The following is a 27,345-nucleotide window of genomic DNA, read 5'->3' on the forward strand; positions in this document are numbered from 1 at the left end:
TAAAAAAAAAAAAAAAAGTGAATAGAAAAATTTAATTTGCAAACAGCCAGCAGGTAAAATAGCATTGACTGTGAATCCTTATCTAGACAGGCGGTGCCTAAGAGTCAGGATAGGCTTACAAGGATGTGTAGAGCTGCGACAGGGCCTTGGCACAGATCTGGTATCGGCCTGTCAGATATTTTCAGGGTGGCAACTTGGTCTTCACTTTTTTTTAAGCATTACCTTCTAGATGGGAGGCTGCTTTTTGCCATAGTGAGTGGGTTTGGCAGAGACCCACGCTTGTAAAGAGTAGTTTGGGTATGTCCTGTTTTTGTCTAGACCGGTCTGACTGGATGATGAGGAAGATATTTATTTAGTTCTTATGATAACTTCCTTTCCCTGTATGTACCCAGATCAGTCCAGACTCCTGGGTTTTGCCTCCCTTCCAGCAGATGGAGACAGGTTATATGGCAGTGTCAGTAAAACTAAAGTGCCACCTGCAATCCCTCAGTGTTTGACTCCAGCAGGTGGTAGAGGTGCAAAGCCTGCAGTCTGTACCTGGTTTTAAAAAAAAAAAAAAGTTGATACAAAGACTGTGGTGCTTTGCAGAACATTGATTATAAGCAGGTGAGTTTGTATTCTGTTGTCCCTTGTATCCTACTCTACTGTTGCATTTCCCTTGGGTTTTGGAAGCTCTTTAGTTTGGAACAAATCGGTCATTTTCTTTGGAATTTTTTCTAATGAGGATGACATTTGTATTTCAAGTTCTCATTTTGTCCAGAATTAGCTTGTTACAGATCATATTGGCAGGCTGAGGTCAGCATGGATGCATACAAGGGGTGATGTCAGCGAGCCTGTTCTGTTTCCATTTGCTGGTTGGTGGACATAACATGTTCATCTGACTTACAGACCGATACAGTACAGTGCGCTCCGGTGTTGACGTGCATTTTGGACGCGCTATTACCCCTTACTGAATAAGGGGTAAAGCTAGCGTGTCCAAAACGCATGTCCAACCCCCCCCCCCCCCCCCCCGAACCTAATAGCGCCTGCAACATGCAAATGCATGTTGATGGCCCTATTAGGTATTCCCGCACGATTCAGAAAGCAAAATGTGCAGCCAAGCCGCACATTTTACTTTCAGAAATTAGTGCCTACCCAAAGGTAGGTGCTAGTTTCTGCCGGCACCGGGAAAGTGCACCCTCCGACTTAATATCTTGGAGATATTAAGTTGGAGGTCCCGAAAGTAGAAAAAAATTTGAAATAGACCCGCGGCTCACGGGTTGAAAACCGGATGCTCAATTTTGCCGGCATCCGGGTCCAAACCCGTGACTATCAGCGGGCTCGAGAATGGACGCTGGCAAAATTGAGCGTCGGCTGTCAAACCCACTGATAGCCGCTGCTCCTGTCCGAAAAGAGGTGCTAGGGATGCACTAGTGTTCCTAGCGCCTCTTTTTACCGCTGGCCCTAATTTAAATTAATTTACTGTATCGCGTGCGCACAGGAGTGTCCTGTGCATGTGCCAGGAGAGGGGGCGCTTGCATGCTCTCCTGCGATTTTTACTGTATCGGCCTGATAAATTTCCTTTCCTTGAATACAGTCAGACTATCGGGTAAGAACTAATTTCACCTTCTCGTTCACCTAAGCCTAATGTCGGAATAACAGGTATTCAAGTTAACCTGGACTCTAACTAAATGAACTTTTTTTTATGAATATTGAAGTGGGTTTTTTGTTTTTTTACACTATCTGGGTGCTGCAAAGAGTAGTCAAACTGCATTAGCCTGTCTTTTTAGAAGATGAAAATGAGTGCTACTTCCAGTTAGTAACTTGAGGAAGCATTGTTTTCCATAAAGAACAGAGGCTAAAGATCTGCACATAGAGCAAGGCTTCTTAGAGACTGCTGAAGAGCATGTCATGCTATGAAATAGCTTGGTTTCTTTTATTGCAGACTCCTTCCTTAAGAGCAATAGGAAATATTGTAACCGGTACTGATGAGCAGACTCAGGTGGTTTTGGAATCAGGAGTCCTAAAAGTTTTCCCAAGCTTACTGAGGCACCCAAAAAGTAATATCCAGAAAGAGGCTGCTTGGACACTATCCAACATCACTGCAGGGCGGCAGGACCAGATTCAGTTAGTGGTGAATCACGGGCTTATACCACACCTTGTGGACGTTCTGAAGAAGGTAAGGGTTCATTCAGCTACTGCTATGTGTGTATCTCCTTTCATTGCAGCAGGGAGGGAGACAAATACAGGCACCAGCCTATCTGACTTCCTGATTTTATTTTATTTTTGTGTGGATGAAGAGATGGGGAGGGGGTGCTGTCTGAGGCAATGGGATCGACCTTCATATAGTATCTATAAGTGTGTGTGTGTTTATATTGTGCAGTATTTCAAACCTAATCCTGGTAGCTAGTAATGCTGGTCAAGTCCATTCAAAGGGTTACTTAACTCTTTAAATCCTGCTAAACAGCCTTTTATCCTATCCAGAGTTGACTCTATGGCTGAGATCACGTAGCTAAGAAACACAGGAGAGTGGGAGGGCACATATTGAATAATCCACTGCTTAAAGTGGAAAAGATGGAATTAGGACACATGAACTGGGACTTCTAATAGAACCCCAAGAGAGAAAAGCAGTATACTAGAACTCGATGGGAGTATTTGTGACAAGTATAAATTGTATTGTATTTGAAACAGTGAAAATCATTTTTCACTGAAGTTTTACTGTTACATGTGAGCTGCAAAAATTACTGGTTATGAAACAGATGCAACGTTTTGGAGTCTGACTTGATTTATTATCCTGCAATTGTTGTGATATTGGGAGTGGGGGGAACATTTATTTTGCGGAAAGATTAGATTTAACTGGGTGTTATCAGGAGACAATTGTCCCATTCTCCCAGGGTCAAACTTAAACAAGTCATTAGAATAAAAGATTTGGCCTCCGTATTCTACAAAACCATCAGTTATACCGGGAGATTGTTGGCCAGTTACCAGTATTGCTAGTGGGTTCTGCTAAGTCTTCAGTAGGCTTTTTTTTTTTTTCTTCAAAGGACAAGCAGGATGGTAGTAATCACCCATGGGTGACATCAGACTAACTTCCTGCAGTCCTCAGAATACCTCTTAACAGGTAAGCAATTTATCTATTTATATATATACATTTTTTTATTTCATGCAGGGTGACTTTAAGTGCCAAAAGGAAGCCGTGTGGGCTGTGACTAACTATACAAGTGGTGGCACTATTGACCAGGTTGTGCACCTCGTCCAGTCTGGTGTCATTGAGCCTTTGATCAACCTCCTAACTGCAAAGGATAGCAAGACCGTCCTTGTTGTTTTAGATGCCTTTACGAACATCTTTCTGGTAAGAACTTGTTATAGTTTCACCTGTCTAGATTACTAGTCTGTTTAGTTTCCTCCACGGAATAAGCTATCTTGTGCATGTAAGTTACTTGTGGCCTGGACTGCATGAGACGTGTGTTCTGGTGTTCCAGTCTTTGATGTGATTAGAAGGAAATATTGGGGGGGGTGCACAGGTAATACTACCTCTTGTGGCTATTCTTTTTAAATTTTTACTCACTGCGTGCGGACTAGATAGCTTAGTGTTGGTGTTTGGAGGCGCTTGCTTCTGGGTCACTAGCTTAGATCAGTAAGGACTTTTTGATATGAGCTGGTAGAGCTGTTAAGTTCCAGAGGTCCAAGAAGCATTCGCATTATGGTCCCTATCTGTCTACAAATGTGAATTCTGTTGCATGGACTTGATAACATGGTCAGCTTTACTAGGAAACAAGTACTAAAAATCCATTTGGCTAACTGAGCATTTTACAGTAACTAAACAAGATTCAGGTTCCTTATGGTAGCTATATAGTGAATAATCAGAAAAATCTTTACTTGAAACATTGTTGGAGGAGAGGCTAAATTTCTGGGATTGCATAGAAAATATTGCAAACAGCTCTGCTCTCCCTGTAGCTGTCGGGAAGGCTCCTGTATGCAGTTCAGGTCATGGGTGAGCAGCTTTGCTGAGGCAGTGTTCCTTGGGCTGGAGTTCAGGAGGAGAGTTTTGCCATGATCTTTAGACTGAGAAACCCAGCCATGCATGGGAAGGGGGGGGGGGGGGGGGAGAGCCCTGAGGTTTGAGGGACTGGGTGGTGAGACTTCCAAAAGAAAAGGCACGGGATGAAACTGCAGGATGGGGATAAGAGGAAAGAATTGAGGGGTAGAAGACAGCAAGAAAAGGGAGAAATGAAGAGTAAGCTGGTGATGAGGCATGAGAAAAATCATTTGAAAAATGTGAAAGTGCTTAATTTAAATGTAAATTTCATGTGAATCCTCCCCCCCCAAGTTGCCACAAAAAAATGAAAGGGCACTTAACTCATACAGAGTCACAGACCAGATCTCTTTAGTCAACAGGTGAATAAGACAGAGTTGCTTGCACACTTGCATGTATATGTTTTTTATATTCCACTTTTCATGCACTTAAGTTGCTACATCTCATTAAGAGAATACTTTCATGTCTAATAATGGTTGCTGATTTATTTTTTTATTTTTTTTGTAGGCTGCTGAAAAACTGGGTGAAACGGAGAAACTTTGTATCATGGTGGAAGAGTGTGGAGGGCTAGATAGGATTGAAGCCCTCCAGTCTCATGAAAATGAGATGATCTACAAGGCATCTTCCAATATAATAGAAAAGTATTTCTCAGCAGAGGTGAGTGCTGTTGGCACAGAATGGTAATGTCAGTTAGGTTAATAGTGACTTAAGGGTTCAATTTGCTTAGCAGTATTGGGTTGCCAACAGTTAAGTCTACATCTGTGATTGCCATGAGGTGCTCATAGAAACCGGCTTTATGCCCAGATGATGTATTGACTAAACTCTAACTTTTTTTCAGGTGAGCACAGTACATACCAATGGCAAGGGTTTGTGTACATGATTTGATGATCAGTGGACCTGGTTATATGGATATTTTTTCCTAATGTTCTTGTACTGACCATTGTTTCTGTATTCTTCTGTAGGAAGATGAAGATCAAAGTGTTGTACCAGAATCTACCTCAGATGGCTTCTCTTTCCAGGTTCAAAACGCTAACAATGGGCCCTTTGATTTCTAGGATCCAACTTCTGCTCTGTGGCCATCTTGAAGTTGTGTGTGTTTTTTTTTTTCCCTTGTATCTTACCTCCTTGTTTTCTTTCCACTACTAGTTCTTATTCTTGTGGGCTTGTAGCACTTTCCTTTCCAGTTGATGTTTACTTGAACAGCTTGATTAAAAACAATGTACATATTGTAATGTGAAGCTTGTAAATCTTGACCTTCAACATGAATGTAATGTGTACTGTGTAAATATTTTTAAAATTAAACATCAGCTAAGTCAGTCCAGAACACATCTGGAGATGGCATACAGCTGGTTCTGCAATCTGAAGTGGGTTGTAAGTTATCCTTGGTTATGATCTCTGGGTTATGTACCTCTGTCTTTAACAATGTTAAATTTATTGTATTATTCTTTTATAATGCATTCTAAGTGGTGTATATCTAGAAATCCTTTACTTGGTAAAAGATTCCAGTCTCTGCCCTTGCCCCACCTCGAGGGTAGTTTTTGTTTGCCATTCATGTGCTACCTAGCTTGTCTTGACTCATTAAAAACTGGGGACTAGACAGGGTCCCTGGTTGTGATATCACCCTTTAACATTTTGTTTTAAGTGAGCATTTCCTAGCGTGTAGCAGATGGACTCAGGGCCAATAGGTAATAGTGTACTCATAGCAGTTGGAGACAGATCAGATTTCAATCTGATGTCAGTCCCAACACATATACCCCTGCAGGAAGTGCAGATCTTCAGTATTTTCCATCTCCATAGCAGTTAGGGACTCTATGCACGCTCGCACAGCGTTAAGAGTAATTTTACCAAAGAAAACCAAGAGAAGAAATCTTACTTCTACAGACGAGCCCCGCTCTCCTGTGGTGATACCAGTGGGTCCCTCCCCCAGTTGAGAATTCCTGAAGTGACCGTGATCCCTCAGAGGTAAGCCTCAGTCCAGCAGCCGACTCACAGCAGGGACCTAGCCCTCGGCATCGGGTGAGGCTGAGAGGCAGCGGGTGCAATCTCGAGCGCGGCGGTGAAGGTATTTACCCTCTCCCCCCGCAGCCAGAGACCACCCGGAACGAGACCGGGAAACGCCGAGACAAGGTAAGGTAGAAATCTATTAAAGTCTCCGGTCTTCGAAGCGCGAGGAGACACACAGGTCGCCAGCTGGGACTAGTGCCACCGGGTTGATCTGCCCTAGCAGGGCTAGACCCCCTGTCAGATCTGAGGGTCCTCCCATGTGGAGACACTCTCCTCTCCCCCTCCCCCCCCCCCCCCCCCCCCCCCCCCCCCCAGGTGGTTGCTGTCACCATTTTGGATCTGTTCGCCGCCCTGTCCGCTGTTTCGATCTGTGCACACAAATACCTTGTGCGCACATAGCCATGTGCTTACTGTACACGCGCACCAAACCTGCGCACACAGGAGTGCACAACTGCATTTTACGCACACAAGCCATGGTGCCACTGGAAAAACTCGAGGCTCAGGGCCTTTGCCCAGCATGCCACATTAGAGTGGCACAGCATGAGGAGCCCACGGCCCTATGTATACAATGCAAAGAGGCATTAGGGGATCCAACTCATGGCCCTCCCCAGCCAAGACCAGGCTCCAGCCTGTATGCTGGACCTAGCATTGCACAGCAGGGCCCCCCAGGGACACGGCACCCCTTAGTCTAGACCCAGCATTTTATCTCCTGGGTGGAATTCTTCAAACCAGTGGCGTAGCCAGAATTGATTTTTTGGGTGGGCACAAGGTTAACATAGGTGGGCACAAGGCATGCAGGTCTACTAGTTTTCTTACTGATAAATAATGCCATATACTGCACCCTAGAATGGCTTTCTAAGTAGTTTGCAACAGCCATTATGTGTCATGTATGAAACTTTAAAATAATTTACTTCAATTATTTCAAGTATAGAAAACAATCAAATCCAATCATATAATAAAACAAAAATTAATGTATTCTTTCATGAACCATCTTTGCAGAAACCCAGAAATCTTCATAAATACAATAAAATATAATTAATCATCAGAACAGGTGCAGTGCAAAGCTGCGGCAATTCACATTACAAGTAACATGAAAAAAAAAATTCAAATTCTGGTGTAATCTCAGCAAAAAATAACCCTCCACTGCTATTTTGTGAAGTAACAAACTCTTGCAAAGAAAGAGGCATCTGGAACCTTGCCAAACAATCACAGCACTGACTCTCAGGATTCAAACAGCAACCTTATGAAAAAGCAGCAATGCAAATACTACACCAGGCCCTAGAACATTAATACATCACCTACGGGAATAACAGAACAGGCTGGACTACTACTACAGAGAAACTATATGCTAGAAATACTCATTTCTGTCACAAACAGGCAAAACTGAGACCGACCCTTACCTAATATAGAAATAAGAGACTATAAATTAGAAACAGAAACATGTAGATAAAGCCAAAATAGAAAGCCTGAGAAACTAAAATGTCTGAACAGTGGAATACTTAAAGAGCAAAATACAAAAATATAAGAATGCACATTCCCAAAGATGACATATTTAAATTGCTAACATCTCTCTCTATATCTCTATATATTTTTTTTTTTTACCTTTGTTGTCTGATCTTTGTATTTTTCTAATCAGTTGGTCCTGGTCTCTCTTTCCCATTTTTTCCCTTGTCGCTCATTTCCTAATTCCTCTTCAGTGTCTTTTCTACTACTGTCTTCTTCCCTTCCACACACACACACACACACACATATATACATAAATGCTTTCTCTCACAGACTCCCTCACACACTCAGGCTCTAACTCTCATATGCTCTCTTTCCCCCCCCCCCCCCCCCAGCTCACATTCTCTGCAGACACACATACAAGCTCTCACTTTCTCACCCCTCCCCAGGCTTATATTCTTATGCACACACAGACGCACATACAGGCACCCATTCTCATCCACACACACAAACCCATTCTCACCCACACATACACACTTTCAAGCACCCATTCTTACCCACATATTCAAGCTTCCATTCTCACCCACACACAAACCCAGGCTCCCATTCTCACCCATATATATATACACATTCAAGCTTCCATTCTCACCCATATATATATACACATTCAAGCTTCCATCCTCACCCACACATTCAAGCTTCCATCCTCACCCACACATTCAAGCTTCCATCCTCACTCCCATACACACCCAGGCTCCCATTCTCATCCTCACATACACATTCAAGCCTGTGCACAGTTTCCGCTTCCTCCCCCCAGAGCAGGAAGATCAGCTGGCCTCCTGCTATCTTCGGGCCGTATGGCCGACCGATCTTCCTGTTTGGGGGGGGGGGGGAGGAGAGCGGAAGCGCCACGCACAGCTTCCACTTCCTCCCCCCAGAGCAGGAAGATCAGCTGGCCTCTCCTGCAGCCACTGGCCTCCTGCTATCTTCGAGCCATACGGCCGACCGATCTTCCTGCTGGGGGGGGAAGCGGAAGCTGTGCGTGGCGCTTCCGCTCTCCTCCTCCTCCCCCCCCCCCCCCCAACAGGAAGATCGGTCGGCCATATGGTTGTAGGCGCGAGGTGTGGGTTGTCCTCTTCACTGTCGCGGGGATGGGATCCCGCGACAGCCTTGCAGTTCCGGTGTCAGTTGGGTGGGCCTGGGTCTAAATTGGGTGGGCAGCTGCCCACCCGTGGCTCCGCCACTGCTTCAAAGGTCTGCATAACTTCGTCCTCATGCAACCGGGGCCTCCTATAATACAGTCACAGGCTCCATTAGAGGACCCCCCAACAGGCTGGGACCCTCTAGGCCCAGGGAAGTAACTCCACCGCCCAGAAGCCCCACCTTCAGGGACATGGACAACTCAGATGAGGTTTCAGAACCCCTGGAAGAAGGGGAAATCCCTCCGGGGATAGAGCCCCACAGATCCATGAGACGCTTCTTCACCAAGGATGACCTTCCAGACCTGGTCACACAAAGCTTAAAGGAGTTTGCTATCCCAGGCACCAGTGCCTCAGGGGAACCTAAGACAAACCCCCTACTAGAGGGATTCCATCAGACCTCCTGTCATTTTCCATTATTACAAACCATCCAGCAACTAATTGATCTGGAATGGGATGCCCCAGAAACTACATTCAAAGGGGGCTTGGCTCTGGCAGCCATGTACCCTCTGGACCCAGATGCCAAAGCTCTCCTGGCATGCCCAAGAGTGGATGCCATAGTCTGCGCAGTCTCGAAGCACACTACCATCCCGGTGGTGGGAAGAGTGGCACTCAAGGATGCTCAAGACAGACGTCTGGAATCTATCCTCAAACAGTCCTTTGACGTCTTCACTATGTCTTTACAGATTGCGGCCTGCTGTGCCGTGGTGACACGCGCCTGCATAGCGCAAACCAGGAACGACACTCTTGGGGAGGCTCTGGAACCAGCGCTATCATTTCTCGCGGATGCCGCCTTAGATCTGGTACGCACTGCAGCAAGAGGAGTGTCATCCGCTGTGGCAGCCAGAAGACAAATCTGGCTCTGAAACTGGTTGGCCGACGCATCCTCCAAAACTAGACTCGCAAGGATGCCCTTCAAGGGAACACTCCTGTTCGGAAGCAAACTAGAGAAACTAGCTAACAAATGGGGCGAGTCCCCACTGCCGCAGCTACTGGAGGACAGGAATAAGAGAAACCAGTGATCCTTCCCCCGAACCTCCAGGGGCAGAGGATCACAGTGCTTTAGCGCATATCAAGCGGCCTGCCCCGCAGGTCAAAGCCAGTCCTTTCGGAACAAGCACAACAAAAGGGGAGCCAGCTTGGGCCCAGGCTCCAGCCATACCCAACAATGAAAATCAGCTGACCTGTCCAAAGGAAGAAGTCATAGGGGACAGGCTTGCCCTATTCTACCAAAGATGGGTCCTAGCCATCATTCAAGAGCGGTATTACCTGGGTTTCCACCACCTTCCCCTGGACAAGTTTGTGGAATCCCCCTGTCACAAGCCTTTCAAGAGGATGGCAGTGGAAGCTACACTGACCAGATTGCTAGCCTTAGAGGCTATAACACTGGTACCTCCACCACAAATAAATACTGGACATCATTCCATCTATTTTATCGTCCCCAAGAAAGAGGGAATGTTCAGACCTATCCTAGACCTCAAGGCGCTCAACCGCCACCTGAACATTCCTCGCTTCTGCATGGAAATCCTATGCTCGGTAATAAGGGCGATACAACTGGGAGAGTTTCTAACATCGCTGGACCTGTCTGAAGCCTACATGCACATTCCAATCCAGCAAGAACATCAGCGCTTTCCACGCTTCTTGATCCTGAACCGTCACTACCATTCGGATTAGCCACCGCACCCCGGACGTTCACCAAGGTCATAGTAGTGGTGGTGGCAGCGACACTGAGGAAGGAAGGAATCCACGTACACCCTTACCTAGACGATTGGCTGATCAGGGCGAATTCCCCAGAGGAAAGCCGCCAGGCAACCAACAGTCAAAAACTCTGCTGGAGAGCCTCGGATGGGTGATCAACACAAACAAGAGTTGCCTGCAGCCCTCCCAATCTCTAGAATACCTGGGAGTCTGTTTCGATACCAAACAAGACAAGGTCATCCTGTTGCCGACAAGGAAATCAAAACTGATGACCCAGTGTCAAACCCTGTTGAGCGAACTTCGCTCCACAGCATGGGACTACCTACAAGTCCTCTGCCTCATGGTGGCTACAAGACGACCATCTGAGCCAGGGAATGAGACTTTCCTCACCAACCTGGACCCTGCTCACCACAGATGCCAGCCTATGAGGATGGAGAGCACACTGGCAGGGGCTTAACCACCAAAGGGCAATGGAACAAAGAAGAGGTGGGATGGAACATCAATCGCCTAGAAGCAGGAGCAGTCAGACTTGCCTGCCTAAGGGTTCGGTCAGAATAATGTCAGTCAATGCCTCAACAGTGGCATAAATCAACCGTCAGGGAGGAACCAGAAGCCAACAGGTGTCCCTGGAAATAGACCTCCTACTGTCATGGGCAGAAGCGAATCTTCAAGATATCTTGGCCATCCACATCACTGGGAAGGACAACGTCACTGTGGATTACCTCAGCAGAGAAAGTCTTGACACAGGCAAATGGAGGCTGTCGACCACAGCATTCAAATTGATAGTAAACCATTGGGGAGCAAACTGGTCCACCGCTCAAGTGCCCAGTTTTCTTCAGCTGCAGGCGGGAACCCCAGTCACAGGGAATCGATACCCTGGTACAGACCTGGCCATAGGAGACTGTTTTATACGCCTTCCTGCCATGGCCCCTATTGGGCACAATCATCCACAAGGGAGAACACCATAGGGGACCAGTACTTCTAGTGGCCCTGGACTGGCCAAGAAGATCTTGGTATGCAGACATGCAAAGACCTGCTCCAACAGGGACTGATCCTCTGAGGACCCAGCTCTATTCTCTCTTACAGTCTGGCCATTGAGAGGACTCACCTAAGGAAGAGCGAATACTCGGGGGCAGTAATTGACACCCTACTCAGAGCACACAAGTTCTCCACATCACTAATATACATAAGGATTTGGAGAACATTCGCAGCCTGGTACGAGGACTGTGACATTATCCCACGTTCAGTTAAAATTCCTGGAATTTTGGAATTCCTGCAGGATGGCCTACAGAAGGGGTTGTCTCTCAACTCCACTAAGGAATAGGTGGTTGCATTATCATGCTACGGTACCAAGAGCAAGGGCGGTAGCATAGCCTCTCATCTGGATGTCTCACGCTTTCTGAAAGGAGTCAAGCAGATCCGACCATCCCTAAAGTGGCTGGTGCCCCTATGGAACCTCAACCTGGTGCTAGATTTCCTAGCAGGGACCTCATTCAGACCTCTCTGTGGCCTGTCTCGCCCGCTATTAACATTGAAGACAGCCTTCCTGCCACTCGTCCTCGTACCACTTCTAGAGAAGCTGTGTACTCATCTGTGCTTTCAGACCACCTGGCATTTGTTCCTGGGATAGCATCTGTACCCAGTGCGGCACAGAGGCCTCCCCCTTCTGATACAGTGGTGGTTGTTCCTCAAAGGAGGAAGCTCCACCAAGGCCAGCAGAGACACTGGGGCCTACTGCCTCCCATCCAGTTCTATTGGTGCCTGTACCTCTGGATGAAGATTGAGCAACTAGGGGCCCATCCCCTGTGGCTTCCAGTGAGGATAAAGAACCCCATGACCCCTGGGGGTGAGGAGGATGACACTTCGGCGTCCTCAGAACCTTCTCTGCCTGAGGACTTAACCTTTGCATTTTTTGTAAGGGGGGTGGCGAAAGCACTTGCAATCCTCCAATTCGTGGAGCCTCGAGGAGATCATGGTGGTCCATGTACATGAGATCCTTAAGGAGTTGCTACTGAGGATGTGGGAACAACCCCCTCTGTCCCTTCCATTAATAAGCAGATGGGGCAGGGGTCTACCTCTAGAAGGCTGCTGGATTTGATAAATGTCAGCTGTACACCAGTCAATGGTCAGATCTACTCTCAAGAGGGCCAAGCGCTTTTGGACTTATTCCTCTATGCCCCTGGGACAAGAATCTAGAGTGATGGATGCTCTTGGGAGGAAGGTGTTTCAATGCATTGAGCTTCTTGCCCCCATTGCCTGCCAGTACTTGCAGGACATCTGGATGCAGGTGCTGGAGGTGGCTGAGCAGTTGCCTCAACAGTAGCAGAATACCCTCATGTCTTTGGTGCATAAAACCCTGGAGTGCAGGGACTCTTTAATCTTGCTGGGGTTTAGTGTTTGAGTACAGTTCAGTTTTTAGTCAAGTTTGTTTTAATCAATTTTTTCAATAGTATGTCCACAATGGCTTTTAAGGGGAATAGTGAAGGCCTGTGGTTACTGTAGGGATCTATCTAGGGTGATGACAGCTTGTGAAACCTGTCTCCATCTGCTAGCAAGGGCCTGTATAATGCATTGGTCCTGAGTCCATCTACATTAAGGAAAACAAATTCAGGTATGTAATTTCTCCATTATATAGTCTGCAAGGGAGGATGCCTAGAGAGAAACAGTTGAGGACAAAGCTTTTCATCCTTTAGAAATGCAAAAACTGTTAACTACTGCATCAAATCACCACTGTGGCATGCATGTCAACTCCCTATGCCCTAAAGGCATTTGGTTAGCATAGGAATCAACTTTTTTCAAATCACTATTCTAGAAGTGAGTCATATCTAAGGGACTGCAGGTGTTCCAATCTCACCTGCAGTACCAAACTATATGCTTCTGCAGCCAATCAAGTAGCAATATCTTACATCAGCCAGCATGGAGGAACAGGCTCTTTCTAACTTTATGAAGGTACACTGAACAGTTTGAAAATATCTGAATTTTGTTTAGCATTGCTATCAGCACTATATATTCCAAATCAAAACAATACCCATAAATCAGTTTAGCTGTCAACTTCAGCCATACATATGCTGTCTCTCAATGCTACTATTCTACAGCACTTCTTCAGCATGTAGAGAGCTGCTTGACATCTTCACTATTCAGTCATAAACTCCCTATGTGCAAAGCTATTGCCAGGCTTCATCATTTCATGGAACCAAGGCATCCTTTAAGCATAATCTCCAATTCTCTTACTGAAGACCATTTGGTAAGTGAGGAAAGACAATGATACTGATATGTTAAATGTGGTCCCCTGACTCTACAGGCTTGTAATAGCTCCATCGATCAAGCTGCCATTAATATTGATCTACCTGCCTCTGTAGAGGACCATGCTTCTCCATACCAAACTATGGTCTCTGGCACTAACTACCTGTCTGATGAATGTGCACTAATCCAACTGCTTCATCTGCCTCATAATGTGAATGAAATTCTATTAGGGACTAGAACATCTTAGAGCTATAAATGGGTAAGGTTTACGCAATGGTGTAACTGTCAGAAGAAAAATCCCTTTACCTGTATCATATCAGACCTGCTTCCTTACCTAACATCTGATACAATCAGGGTTAAAATCACTCACTTAAGTGTCAGCCGTAGCTTATTATATATAACAAAGGAAGAAGTCAGCTAATCTTATAGTCTTCACTCATTGTGAGATTGATTAAGGGACTTTATAATTTAAAGATCTTCATTAAACTACCCCTACAATGGGCCCTCTATCCAGTTCTTAAACAATTGATGAAACTGCCCTATGCCCCTATGCCATTGGACTTAAGTTTGTGACATGGAAAATGTTCTAACTGAGAGCTGTAATCTCCACACAAAGAGTAAGTAAACTGCAACCTCTAGTAACCTACCATACTTTATACTTAAATATTTAAAAAAAATCTAGTACTGCTAAGAATTCATTCCCCAACACTTTACTAAATGTTGTCACACTTCAACCAGATGTTACATGTTTTTGGAAGAATGTAATGTTATCATCAAAAGATCAGGCTTATGATACAGTAGAAGGTGGAAGAGTGCTCTTGTTCTACCCAGATATTTGTGTTGACTTTCAGTGGGGTGTAGTTATTTTTATAGCTGTTGAAAATAAAAAAGGAAATTAGTATCAAAATAAACAAACAGTCTAGCTTTCTCAGTTTCCAACCACTGGATGTCAAGTCCTGCCAGTTAAAGCTTATCACATAAGTGTGGTTGTAATAATTTTAACTTACTTAAACTCCACCTTGCTGCAAAATATCTGCAAAGTGCCAACAAAGTCATCAATACCCATTTATTTACAAAGCATTGCCTAGAAGCTGAAGCTTGAAGGGACAGTAAATTTGGCTAGTGTATTCAACAAAGTTCCTTCAAATATTTGAAGGAGTGTATGTACAAAAATTTTGTTTTTGTGTAACTTTTTAAATGCCAAGTTTAAACTTATACACTATGAACCAGTTTAATATAAATATTGGGATTTCTTATATATGCTATATTTTGTTTAGGTGAGGTTTATGACCTGTGTACACGCATGTACACCATAGCTTAGAATAGTGGTGCTCAGTACTATTCTAAAATAGACAACTTGTTGCACCAAAAAAAAAAAAAAAAAGTGAAATAAAATAAGTACCCGTTAGTGGGGGGGGGGGCAGCATATCATCTGTGTGGCTGTTATGCAATACTTGGCCATGGCGAAAGAGAAGTTGCTTACTATACCAGGGCTTTAAGCTAGAAAGCAGACCAACTAGCCCTCCTCCCCAGGCAGTTGCACATTGCTAGAGGATAATGATGAGAGAGGCACACCTGCCCACCAAACACAAAAAGAAATCTGGTCTAGGAGAAAGTTTGAGCTGATTCCATGCTGCCGGATGATGTCACCCATCTGAATGCCTGTTTGTTCTGCTGTCCATGAAGAACACTTTTAACAGGTAAGTTAATTTGCTTTCTTAAATCAGTAAGTCAAGGCTTCCCAGACCTGTCCTAGTGACCCCACAGCCTGTCTAGTTTTTAGGATATCCACAAATAATATGCATTAGATAAATTTGCATATGCAGAATATCCATGATATGCAAATCTATCTTGTGTATATTCATTGTGGATTTCCTTGAAACCTGACTGGCTGGGGCTCCTCCAGGATAGGTTTAGGAACCAGTGCCCTAGAGCAGAGGTGAGCAAATAGAGGTACACTCCTATCCATTCAATTGGTTAGCTCCTCCTCCCAAATTTGGTTACTTTTCTCATATCTCTAGACAGGCCCCACAGCCCTAAACCATGTGTCAAAGGGCACAACAGAAGCCCTGTGGGTTGCAACTGGAGGCAAAAGAATCAGAATGGGCCCTAGGCAGGGAGAGTTGGGTTCTTACACTTGGAACAGATTATGGAGGATAGACTGGCCAAAGGTACTGTCCTGTCAACCATCCTTGTCCAAACAGTAATGGGTGGTGAATGGAGCTCCACGGTGCACTCTTGCAGATCTCGGTGATACGGACCACATGAAAGTGCACCACCAATGCTGCCATGGCTCTAAGTGTGCCTTGATGTGACCTGCAAGTGGAAGGCTCGCCTGCTCGTAGCAGAAGGATATACAGTCCGCCAACCAGTTGGACAAGGTCTGCTTGCCCACTGCAATGCCAAGTCTGTTTTTGGCAAAGGAAACAAAGAATTGCGTGGGCTACTGTGCGCTCAAGATAAAAGGTGAGAGCACACTTGCAGTCCAGGCTGGGCAGAGCCCGTTCACCCTGGTGGGAATGGTGCCTCGGAAAAAAGTTGAACAAAACGATGGACTGATCGAGATGGAAAACAGTCACCACCTTAGGCAAGAACTTAGGGTGAATGCAAAGAACCACCCTGTCCTGAAAGAATTTTGTAAAGGGCGGATATGTCAATAATGCCTGAAGCTCACTGACTCTGTGAGCGGAGGTGACCGCAAACAGGAAGATGACTTTCCAGGTGAGATGTGTAAGCTCACAGGAGCGCATAGGCTGGAAAGGAGTAGGGATGTGCATTCGTTTTTCACGAATTAGACAATGTCAACGACATTGTCTAATTCGTCATTGTTCGGCAACCCCAAAAAAAGAATCAAATTTCGACGAATTTCTGGTTAAAATCATTTTTTAATTACTGCGCACTAATGGAAGTACATATTTAATATCCGATAGTGTGCAGTAACGAGACGTGTGTATGTCAGTGCGCAGTAAGATAAAATGATACTAAATTGACACTTTTTTTGTCAATTTAGGGATGAATATGTATTCCTATTGGTTGTCTTCTTGTTATTTATTCATGTTACCAACAGCTGAGGTGCTGTTTTTTACAGATTGTTTTATATGGGGGGGGGGATGGGGAATGGGGGGATAGCTTGAGAAAAGTTCTAAGATATTTGGGGTTAGACTCAAACTATCTCACTGTAATAAGGTTCGGGAGTTAATGTTCCACCTGCTACATAGAACATACAAATGTCCCCTGTTTTTCTCTAAAACAAGTACTTCTAGTCCTTTATGCTGGCAGGGGTGTGAAGAATCTGCCTCTCATTTTCATCTGTGGTGGAATTATTTCATTGTAAGTAACTTTTGGCCACAAGTAGAAACCGTGACTAGAGAAATACTAGGCCAACTTCTCCACTTCTCTGCCTCTTTGTGTCTGTTGGGTAGATGGGGTGATATCAAGTTGAATAAATCCTTTGGTGTTCATATATTACACGCTGCCCATATCATGATTGCCTATTATTAGAAGCGAACTCCCTTGATTGCATACTGGAGGTCAGTTTTAGCGGACATTGCTATAAAAGAGAGTCTCCTTCTCTTAATAGGCTGAAGGCCTATAACAACATAGGGATGTAATAGAGGCAGTGGAGATTGAGTGTTATCTTTGCTATTACCTCCGTTAAAGCTTCCATTCTTTTATATTTTCATTCTTATAGTTTTATATTATTTTTATTTCTTTTTTATTGATAAGGGTTATGACATGGTATCCCACTTCATATTTATAATTTTGCTTGTTGTGATATTGTACAACTGCTTCCTCTTTGCAGTCTTTATTTTGGGATGCAACAATACACGATATAATAAAAACAAAACAAAAAAAGCAGCATGTTACTTCACCTTGGGTAAAAGTAGTAATATGACTGGATTACAGACAATTAATCCAATGCAAATTCTATACCCAGTGCAATAAAATAATCAGATGAACACTTCAGAAATCATGAGCTTTTTCTGCTAGAAAAAAATGAGGAACAGCTGACACTCAGAAGTATATGGTTATTCACTTCTCACGAAGTTCAAATCTTTTATAGCTAACAAACTGCCAGTTTTCACATTAAAAAGCTTTAGCAGAAAATGGTTTTAACTTTCAAAAACAATAGTATCCCAATGTTTCCTGGGTTAATGCCTTTATCTTTCTGCCTATAGATATTTAGCTGAAGACATCTTACAGTAGAAGTCTTTTGAATTGTGGAGGGGACAGAACAAAGAGATTTCATCTGCAAGTCTATGAAATTACAGTGTTTCAAGTTTAAAATCTGCTGCCAGTTTGTGTTGGTCCAAAATGCTTTATTATTATTCCACCTGAGCTTTTCAGAAACCTGTTTACTAGTAAAATATTTACATAAAGGCTGTCATATATAAAAATAGGCATTTACACAGAGGCGACAATTTACTTGATTTCTTGAACAGCTGCGGATGGAGATGCTGCAGGAAGGAGTCCCAGTCATTGTGCAACAGTGACACCTAGAGGCTGGATTTAGGGTCCATGACTGCATAGGAGCCCTACATGGCCCCTGACCATAGACTGCTCCTGAAATGACTAGACTTAAAATGAGTTGGGAGGGGATGTACAAGTGCAAAAATCTCTGGGTAGCTGTGAATGAAAGCACATGGCATTGTAGCCCAATAGAGGCTAATTTTAACTGAGCTGGAAGCCCAAACGAGTAGGAGGAAACTACTGGTCCGTTTGTTGAATCACCACATTGGTACATTAAGAATTCTCAAATAATTACTGAACACGAGGCCTTAGAGGTAAAAAGCTTGCCTGAAGACTGGTTATGCTCATTTCCCATTCCCTCCTCCGCGATGTTTGCTTTCAGACCTGCTGAAAGACCTGTCCTTTTCTGTTTAATTCACTGCATGTTGGTAGGTCAAAACCAAGCACTTGTATGTTATATTTAAAGAAATAGATGATAATTTTCTTAGAACCATTCACCTTGTAGACTGCATCTGTCACTGTTTGGCTTTCACTTTTCTCTTTGCATCCTTATGTCTTTTCCGGCATTCCTTAATAAAAAAAAAAAAAAGGACATTTTGTGTCATGAGTTGAGTGATTTTAAATTTCCACATAAAAACTGTGATGCTATAAAATCAAAATATGGTAATCTGTACTCAATTTATCCAATGCTTATTTTAAAAAAACCCAAAAAAACAAAAACCTCAACTGATACTTGAGGTTATCAAACAAGGTTGGTTTATCTGAATTAAATTAAAGAATTAGTTCATAGATCTACATTGGAAATTTGTCATTATGCACTCTGCTTTAGTAGATTTCCTTACTTGAGGCATAATTTTCTATTCTGTAACAGGAAAATCCTTTGGATCAGTTGAGCTCATACTGAAGGTTACCTAGCAGTATCATTTCAGCATACTGCAGTGCAACAAAAGTCTGAACACAGGGAAATCATCTCTTCTTACGGTGAATTGCCTGATAGAACAGTGCATAGAAACAATTACAACACACACAGACATCTCATCTGTACCAAGAGCCAATTACTGTAGATCAAAAATGGTTTTGTTGTCAGATTCCTAGGCAATTTATAAAACTTATATGTTGAAAACAGAGATTATCCAAAATATCATCTCATGTCAGGAACTTCTATTGGACCTTCCAGAGCAAGGTCATTTTAATTCTCATTTACAGGTTCTATGTACAAAGATTTCCAAAGAAAACGGTAATTCACAGGAAGGAAAACTACAATCTTGAGTCACAAAGTGGGATTATTTCTTTCAAAATGGCAACATTTTCCTAGGGAAGGTTTATCATTTCAACAGCTAGTAACCGAGGGTCAACATGTCCATTTGTAATAGCTTTCTCTGTCTAGTAAGGCTGGAGTCTCTGCTCTTTTCATTTTACTAACCACATATCTACCAGTGCTTCTAAACCATACTTGATGCATTTGGTGAAATATGGTTTAACAATTTTCAATCTGCACTTGTATCTTATGGAGAAAGACAGTGGGTTTTTTTGTGTGAAAATATACAGCAAACAGTACTGAGCTTCAAATCAAAAGAATCACTGCTAAAAGAGATGAACATATATTTGTGGGAGAAGTAATAGGTGGTTTTCCCATCTTTGTATATTATTTTTATGTTGATTTCACTGTAAGCTCTCTTGGGTATAATGATATGGGAAGGTGGGGTAGCCGAGTGGTTAGAGCAGTTGGCTATAAACCAGGAGACCAGGGTTCAAGTCCCGCTGTCATTCCTTGTGACCTTGGGTAAGGCACTTTACCCTCCACTGCCTCAGGTACAAACTTAAGATTGTAAGCCCTCTGGGGATAGGGAAATACCTACAGTACCTGAATGTAATCCACTTTGAAGCACTGAAAAAAAGTGTGAAAAGTGGAATATAAATCTAAATAAATAAATAAAATTAAATATTGCTTTCTTCTTTCTTGATCTGATTATATATATATATATGTGTGTGTGTTCTTATTGGTTGCTAGAACTATCAATTATCTGCTTTTTCATTTACATACCTATCAGTTCAAGAAAAAAGAACGCAATATTTAATTTTATAACCCCACCTTCCCATATAATTCTACCCAAGAGAGCTATAATATACAGAGATAGGAAAACCTCCTACTCCTTCTCTCACAAAATGTATGCTCATCTCTTAGCAGTGACTTTGTTTTGAAGCTCAGTTTTTCACAAAAAAAAAAAAAAAAAGACACTTTCTTTCTCCATAAGATACATGTGCATACTGAAAATGTTAAACCATATATCCAGCACTCCCTATGATAATGTTCTTCCCTGTAGTGACTGCTCCTTGACTCTTCTCTCCCCTACACAATGCCCCCTCCCCCCCCCAACCTTCTCCGGAGTCTTGCTGCTGCTGCCTTCTTAACTGCTCCATTTTCTACCTTTGCCATTATGGTTCTCAGTGAGGGTAAGTTGCATGATGCCCAAGCTGACTGAGAGCCATGTAGCGCCCAAAGAAAACAAAACAGTTGTATCGGAGGTGGCACCAGCAGTCAAAAATAATGAAAATAACCAACAAACTGGAAAGCAAGGATAGTGACTCTCTTTCTTAAGGGAAGGTGAGAAGAACAACTCATCAAACTGGGGGAAAGAGCCAGTTTGGAGGGGGCATGGGTGGGCTGGGATGGTGGAGGCTAATTGGTGGGAGAGGTGGATGCAGGTTGAAGGAAAATTGGTTCTTACCTGCTAATTTTCGTTCCTGTAGTACCACGGATCAGTCCAGACACTTGGGTTCATCTCCCCCTATCAGCACATGGAGACAGAGAAAAAAACCTCACTGACACCGTATCTAAGCAACTGTGCCACCTGCAGTTCGTCAGTATATATCTATATCAAAGCAGATAATAGCAAAAATATGGACTATTAAACCACAATTAACAAAAACATGGAATGCAACAGAGAACAATCTTACAGCTGAGTGGACGACTCTCCCCTTAATATAACCCCCTTCTAATTGGGCAGGCTCTAGACTGATCCGTGGTACTACAGGAACGAAAATTAGCAGGTATGTATGTACCCGGATGTACCAAAGCCCTTACCCAGGATGGGACCTGGAGAGTCCCGCTCGCAAAACACTCTCGCCAAAGGAAGGGCTTGCCGGAGCCCAGACATCTAAGCGACAGTGCCTTGCAAAAGTATGCAGCGACTTCCAAGTTGCCGCTCTGCAAATTTCCTGTGGGGAAACAAGTTGAGATTCCGCCCACGAGGCCGCTTGCGAATGTGTGGAGTGAGCACCCAAGCCTTCCGGAACTGGACGACCCCGTGTAATATACGCGGAAGAAATAGCCTCCTTCAACCATCAGGCAATAGAGGCTTTAGAAGCATTGGAGCCTCTATTAGGACCACTCCATAGCACAAAGAGGTGAACGGACCTCCTAAAGTCATTGGCAATCTCGAGGTAATGCAATAAAGCTCTCCGAACATCTAGACATTTGAGCTCCCTCATATTTGGATCTGACACCGGTAAATTAGGAAAAGCCAAAAGTTCCACTGACTGATTGACATGGAATGCTGAAACCACCTTTGGTAAAAAGGAAGGTACCGTCCGTAAAGAAACTCTGGATTCTGAAATCTGAAGGAAAGGATCTCGACAAGATAATGCCTGAAACTCAGAAATTCTTCTAGCCGAACAAATGGCGACGAGAAAAATTACCTTAAGTGTCAAATCCTTTAGCGTAGCCCTTCGGAGCAGCTTGAAGGGAGGTTCACACAGAGCTTTAAGAACTAGATTAAGGTTCAGGACAGACAAGATTTCTGAACTGCCGTAAGCGACCTCCTATAATAGGAACAACGGAGTATGACCAGCCTGGCATCATTGGGTAGACTTACCTCCTGCCGAGGAGCCACCAGAAGATCCCCTAAAGGACCTTCTGGCTCCACGAAAGGCTTGTCCCCATGCTTGCCTCTGTGAAAAATATTGTCTCTGCAGTCCCGGCATACCACGGGTAGGCTGCGATCTTCTGTCAGACTGAAAACGAAACCGTGATTGAAAAAAATCTCTTACCCTTAGGTTTATCCGAGGATAACCTGAGGACTGTCTCCAAGAGACTGGATCAGCTGCTCTAGATCCTCGCCAAACAATAACTTACCTTTGAAAGGCAAGGATGCCAATTGTACCTTAGAGAAAACATCTGCCACCCAACTGCAAAGCCAAAGCAACCTTCGGGCGGCCACAGCTGATGCCATTACTCTGGAGGACGAACGCACCAAATCACAGAGGGCATCCGCACCGTAAGCCACAGCTGCTTCCACACACTCAGCCGTATCTGCGTCCACAGCTGATTGAGACAAATTACCTTGAAGCTGCTGTACCCACCGGAGACAAGCACGCTACAAGAAACTTGAACAGAGCGCTGCACACAAACCCAGGGATGCCACCTCAAAAATCCTTTTAAGGTGTAACTCCACCTTACGATCTTGTACATCTTTTAAAGCGGCTGAACCAATAACCGGAATCGTGGTGCGCTTAGTCACAGTAGATACCGTCGTATCTACTTTCGGGAGAGAAAAAAAATTCTAAATCCTGTTCTGGTAGAGGGTAAAGTTTCCCCATGGCTCTGCCAACCTTTAAACCAGAATCAGGAGTCCCCATTCCTCTTCTACTAACTTCTTAACCGACTTGTGGTAAGGGAAAGAAGTTGGAGGATCTCGAATGGCACCTAGTACTGGGTCCTCGCCATCCAAATCCTGGTTCTCCTGAGGCATTGCAACCCCAAGAACCTGGTAAGTCAAGGGAAGCAAAACCTCCAAGCTCTTCCCTTTTAAAAAGGCGACCACCTTAAGATCTTCCAGCTCATGAATAAAAGAGACCGGATCATCCCCTTCACCCGCATCCTCGGTAGCCGGAATAACCGGAGCCACCAGGGGAGCTTGGCCAGACCCCGAATCAGTACCACCAGGAGCTATGATAGCGTTCTCCAGATCAACCGCCCCAGCTGCATCACCCTGCGGGCGAAAAATCAAACCCTGTGCTGAGGGAACCCTATTACTGGGCATAGGAGACCTCCTGGGACCCCCTGAAGGACCCTCAGTGGGTTGGACTGGTGGAATCTGAGGCTGTGTAGTTCCCCAAGCCGCTTTCTGTCTGGCCATATAGGCATCATGAAGTAACAAAACAAAGTCTGTGGAGAAAAGCCTCCCTGCACCAAAACCAGCATGGTCTGGTTGAAAAACAGGGAAACCAGAGCTTTCCTCCCCTTCTAGTCCTCCCTGCCCATTCCCCAACCAGAAACAGGCCGGAGACAGAGATGGAGGACCCTCCCCCCCCCCCCGGTGATGCGGGAACTGCCGCGGCAAAAGCCAAAATGGCCACCGTTCCCGCGCCAGCCAGGTGAGGTAAAAAAGAAGTTGCAGCCGGTCCAAAAGACAATGATACTCGACGCTGTTTAGCGGGAAAAGGAGCCACAGACGAACACTCCCCTCCGTCGGCACAGTTAGCGCATAACCCCGACCTATTAAGCCGGGAAGAATCAGAGTCGCATGAACGGCAAGCCCTGCCGTGAGACATAAGGTAGAGATAAAATTAAAATCCTTTCTCTGAAGGTACTCACCATGACAGAAGAAAAGGTCCCCCAAACAAGCAGCCAAAGCCCCACAAAAAGCTCCTACCTAAGGGGAGGAAGTCGCTCGCCTGTAGAGCAGTGCTCCGGTGCAAACATTTTTTTTTAAAATTAGCTTTAGTTAAAAATGAACAATCTGCCCTGAAAAACAGGCAAAAATAGCCAAAAGATTCTTGTAAAAAAGTACTGTAAAGAGCCTGCAGCCGCCTCAGTGGCCTCGTGAAGGGAGGGATCTGGACAACCAGATTTACTTCTCACGGGCGCCCAGACCAAGCACACACAAGGGCTCCAACCCGCGACCGGACAGGGAAGAACCCTAAGGATTCTAAAAAAAAATAGAAGAAACCCCTGGGAGGAAGGCTCAAAAGAAAAATTAACTGAAAAAAATTAGTCAACTGTAGAACTGCAGGATTAACAGCCTCTGCCATCTGCTGGAGACAGAGAAATACTGACGAACTGCAGATGGCATGGTTGCTTAGATACGGTGTCAGCAAGGTTTTTTTCTCTGTCTCCATCTGCTGATAGGGGGAGATGAACCCAGGTGTCTGGACTGATCCGGGTACGTACAGGGAAAACTGGTTGGGATGGGGTTGGTGGAGAGAGAAAGAGACAGAGAAAGTGTGGGGAGCATACATTTTTAGTTACATGAGCAGGGGCAGATTGCAGGAAAGTATCAGCCCAGGGGATTTTTTTTTCTGTCTATCTCATGTGTTTTTCCTGCAGCATGTGCATCAACATCTCTCAAAAGCAAATCAAGTTGACCCTTAAGAAATAAATCCTGTGACCTGGAGCTTGGCAGAATTGAGCTAAAAAAATCTGCAACATAAATTTCACATGTTTCCACATTAATTAAGTAGTAGAGAACAACCTAGACCGGGGTGAGCAAACAAAGCTGCAGTCCCCTTTCCATCTATGCAATTGGTCAGCCCTGCAAGTTTGGTTACATCTCTCATATATCCTGGAATCTTAGTCTGGTGTTTAAGTATTTTGCCAACCAATCAGCTCTTGAACCAGTTGCTAAGTAATGAGACAACCACACTGCCTGCCAGTGTCAGCAGATACAGACACTCTCTTAGAGACAGATACACATTTTGTCTCTGGGGTCTCTCTTACACCTCGACACACACATTCCACTGCTGTGCTGCTGTTTATGTGCTCACAGTGAGTGTCCCCGCTCCAGCACTACTGAAATATGTAAAGTTCTTGCTTGCTGCCAGTCCTTCCCCAGCCTACAAGCAGCCCGCTCACTTTCCCATTCCCACCCCCAATCTCCAGGAGACTCACTGATTCCACAGCCTGCCCCCCTCTCAGAGCTCAGTCCAGCCCTTCAAACAGAGGCCTTCCCAACACTGCACAGGTACTTCCGCTTGGCTCATCCTTCCCTTTCTGTGACTGCAGCTTGCCTTAACTCTTCCCTGTGCCCCACCTGGCTTCAGCACATTTCCACTGACTGAGTGGTACACTCTCTACTGCTTTTATGGTTCCCCAGGCTCTGTTCTACCTCCATGCTGTTCTTTCAGGCTTTAAAAAAAAAAAAAAAAAAAAAAAAAAAAAAAAAAGTTAAAAATAAGCCCTGGCCAAGACTGGAGAGAACCAATGACCCAAAGCAGCACAGCACCAGATGGAATCCTGTTTTTCCACATGAAAGCAGTGCACCTAGGGTTGGTGTAAGAGTATTGGGCACCATAGGCTTACCTTACAACCTCGCACCCTCCCTCCCCAAGTCATGCCCTAACCCACACAAAACTGAAAATCATGCATTTATAACAATAGATTTTACATGAAAAACAATATTCAAAGTACAGTCTGACATAAAAATATCACTTATAACATGTATATTATATTTATTTATTTATTTATTTATTTATTTATTAACTTTTATTTACCGACATTCGTGCAGCACATCATGCCGGTTTACAGAGAACTCAGGTGGGCGATACAATAAAACAGTAAAAAACTAAGTACAAAGAATAGAATAAGAGTACAAAATACAAAATAACAATGTAACCTTAGAACAAACTCCTATTTCTTACAAAAAGGACACATAAACAGATCATGGTTGAAAACGAGATAACTTAAGCAGTAGGCGGGGATGTAGTTTCTTTTAGGGTATCCAAGGGGGGGGTGGAGAAAGTTCAGAAACAGCAGGGGCTGGGGAGAAATTAAATTTGGTTTGAGTTGGGATAGGCCTGTCGGAATAGCCATGTTTTGACTCCTTTCTTGAAAATTTGCAGGGATGTCTCTTGGCGAAGGAGGGTGGGGAGGGAGTTCCAGAGGGTGGGGCCGGCGACGGAAAAGGCTCTCTCTCTGGTGTGAGTCGAATGTGCTGCCTTTAGAGATGGGGTGTGTAGAGTACCTGCTTGGGTTGTTCTTGTGGGTCGGTCGGAGGAGCGGTAACGAGGCGTTTCGTCGAGCCAGGTGTGATTATGTTTGTGTAGGGACTTGTGAAGGATGGTGAGGGTTTTGTATTGCGAGCAGAAGGAGATGGGTAGCCAATGTAGGTCTTTTAGTATGGGGGTGATGTGGTCCCTTTTTTGTGTGCCTGTTATGATTCTAGCCATGGAGTTTTGTAGAATTTGGAGGGGTTTGATGGTGGAGGTGGGGAGTCCTAGTAATAGTGAATTGCAATAGTCTAGTTTTGTAAGCATTGTGGTTTGTACGACTGTGCGGAAATCGTGGGTGTGGAGGAGGGGTTTGAGTTTTTTTATGATGTTAAGTTTATAGAAACCCCCCTTTAGTAGATTTTTGATGTGGGGTTTGAAACTTAGGTGTTGGTCTATGTAGACGCCCAGATCTCTTACAAGCTGGGTCTGAGGGGTGGCTGTGGTAGTATTTTGAGGAGTGTTCTGTCGCATTGGGAGAGTGAAACGTTCAGGTTGCTTGGAGATGACAAGTAATTCTGTTTTTGAAGAGTTTAGAGCTGGGTGGGATTCGGATAGTGAGGTATTTATGGTGGCGAGGCAAGATTCCCAGCGTTGCAGAGGTTCTTTTATGGATCCCTGAAACGGGATGAGAATCTGCACGTCATCTGCATACAGGAAGAATTTTAGGCCAAGTTTGGAGAGGAGGTGGCATAGGGGTATGAGATAAATATTAAATAGGGTGGAGGATAAGGATGATCCTTGGGGTACGCCTTGCGTGATAGGTATGTGTGAGGATTCGTGCTTGTCGATTTTTACTAGATACTTTCTGTGTGTGAGGTAGGAGGAGAGCCATGAGAGGGCTGTATCGGCGATACCTATTTCTGTTAGGCGAGTCATTAGTATCTGATGGTTGACAGTATCGTAGGCAGCGGAGATGTCTAGTAGGGCGAGTAGGTACGAGTTTCCGTGGTCCATACCTTTAAGTATAGTGTCTGTCATGGCTAGTAGTAAGGTTTCAGTGCTTCGGTCTTTACGGAAACCGAACTGTTGAGTGTGGAGTACATTGTTGTCTTCTAAAAACTCTGTTAGTTGTTTGTTAATAACCCTCTCTAGGACTTTGGATAGGAATGGGAGATTGGAAATTGGACGGTAATTGGCCGGGTCTGTGGGGTCGAGGGTGGGTTTCTTTAGGAGGGGCTTGACTATGGCCAGTTTGAGTGGGTCGGGGACACTGCCTGCAGTAATAGAGCAGTTGATAAAGTCCTTAATATGTTTGGTGATGGTAGGGGTGATGGAGAGGAGGGT

General features: G+C 44.4%; 2 protein-coding genes across 6 annotated transcripts in view; one reads left to right on the plus strand and one right to left on the minus strand.

Annotated features, from left to right (window-relative positions):
• Positions 1–5,379, plus strand: part of KPNA2 (karyopherin subunit alpha 2) — a 33,877-nt gene extending 28,498 nt beyond the window's left edge. For both annotated transcript variants that reach the window (XM_029599368.1, XM_029599369.1), the window contains exons 8-11: positions 1,925–2,158; positions 3,149–3,331; positions 4,523–4,672; positions 4,978–5,379. In XM_029599368.1, the coding sequence (XP_029455228.1) occupies positions 1,925–2,158; positions 3,149–3,331; positions 4,523–4,672; positions 4,978–5,070 (660 nt within the window). In that variant the 3' untranslated portion in view covers positions 5,071–5,379. The remainder of the gene's footprint in view (positions 1–1,924; positions 2,159–3,148; positions 3,332–4,522; positions 4,673–4,977) is intronic.
• An 8,926-nt stretch (positions 5,380–14,305) lies between these two features.
• The window catches only part of NOL8 (nucleolar protein 8), a 107,445-nt gene continuing 94,405 nt past the window's right edge, over positions 14,306–27,345 (minus strand). For 3 of the 4 annotated variants that reach the window (XM_029599372.1, XM_029599371.1, XM_029599370.1), the window contains one exon: positions 17,082–18,641. In XM_029599372.1, the coding sequence (XP_029455232.1) occupies positions 18,588–18,641 (54 nt within the window). In that variant the 3' untranslated portion in view covers positions 17,082–18,587. Of the gene's footprint in view, positions 14,476–17,081; positions 18,642–27,345 lie in introns of those variants that run through there. The other variant, XM_029599373.1, reaches the window with a different exon arrangement.

This window comes from Rhinatrema bivittatum, chromosome 4, assembly GCF_901001135.1.
Source record: "Rhinatrema bivittatum chromosome 4, aRhiBiv1.1, whole genome shotgun sequence".
Lineage (NCBI taxonomy): Eukaryota > Metazoa > Chordata > Amphibia > Gymnophiona > Rhinatrematidae > Rhinatrema > Rhinatrema bivittatum.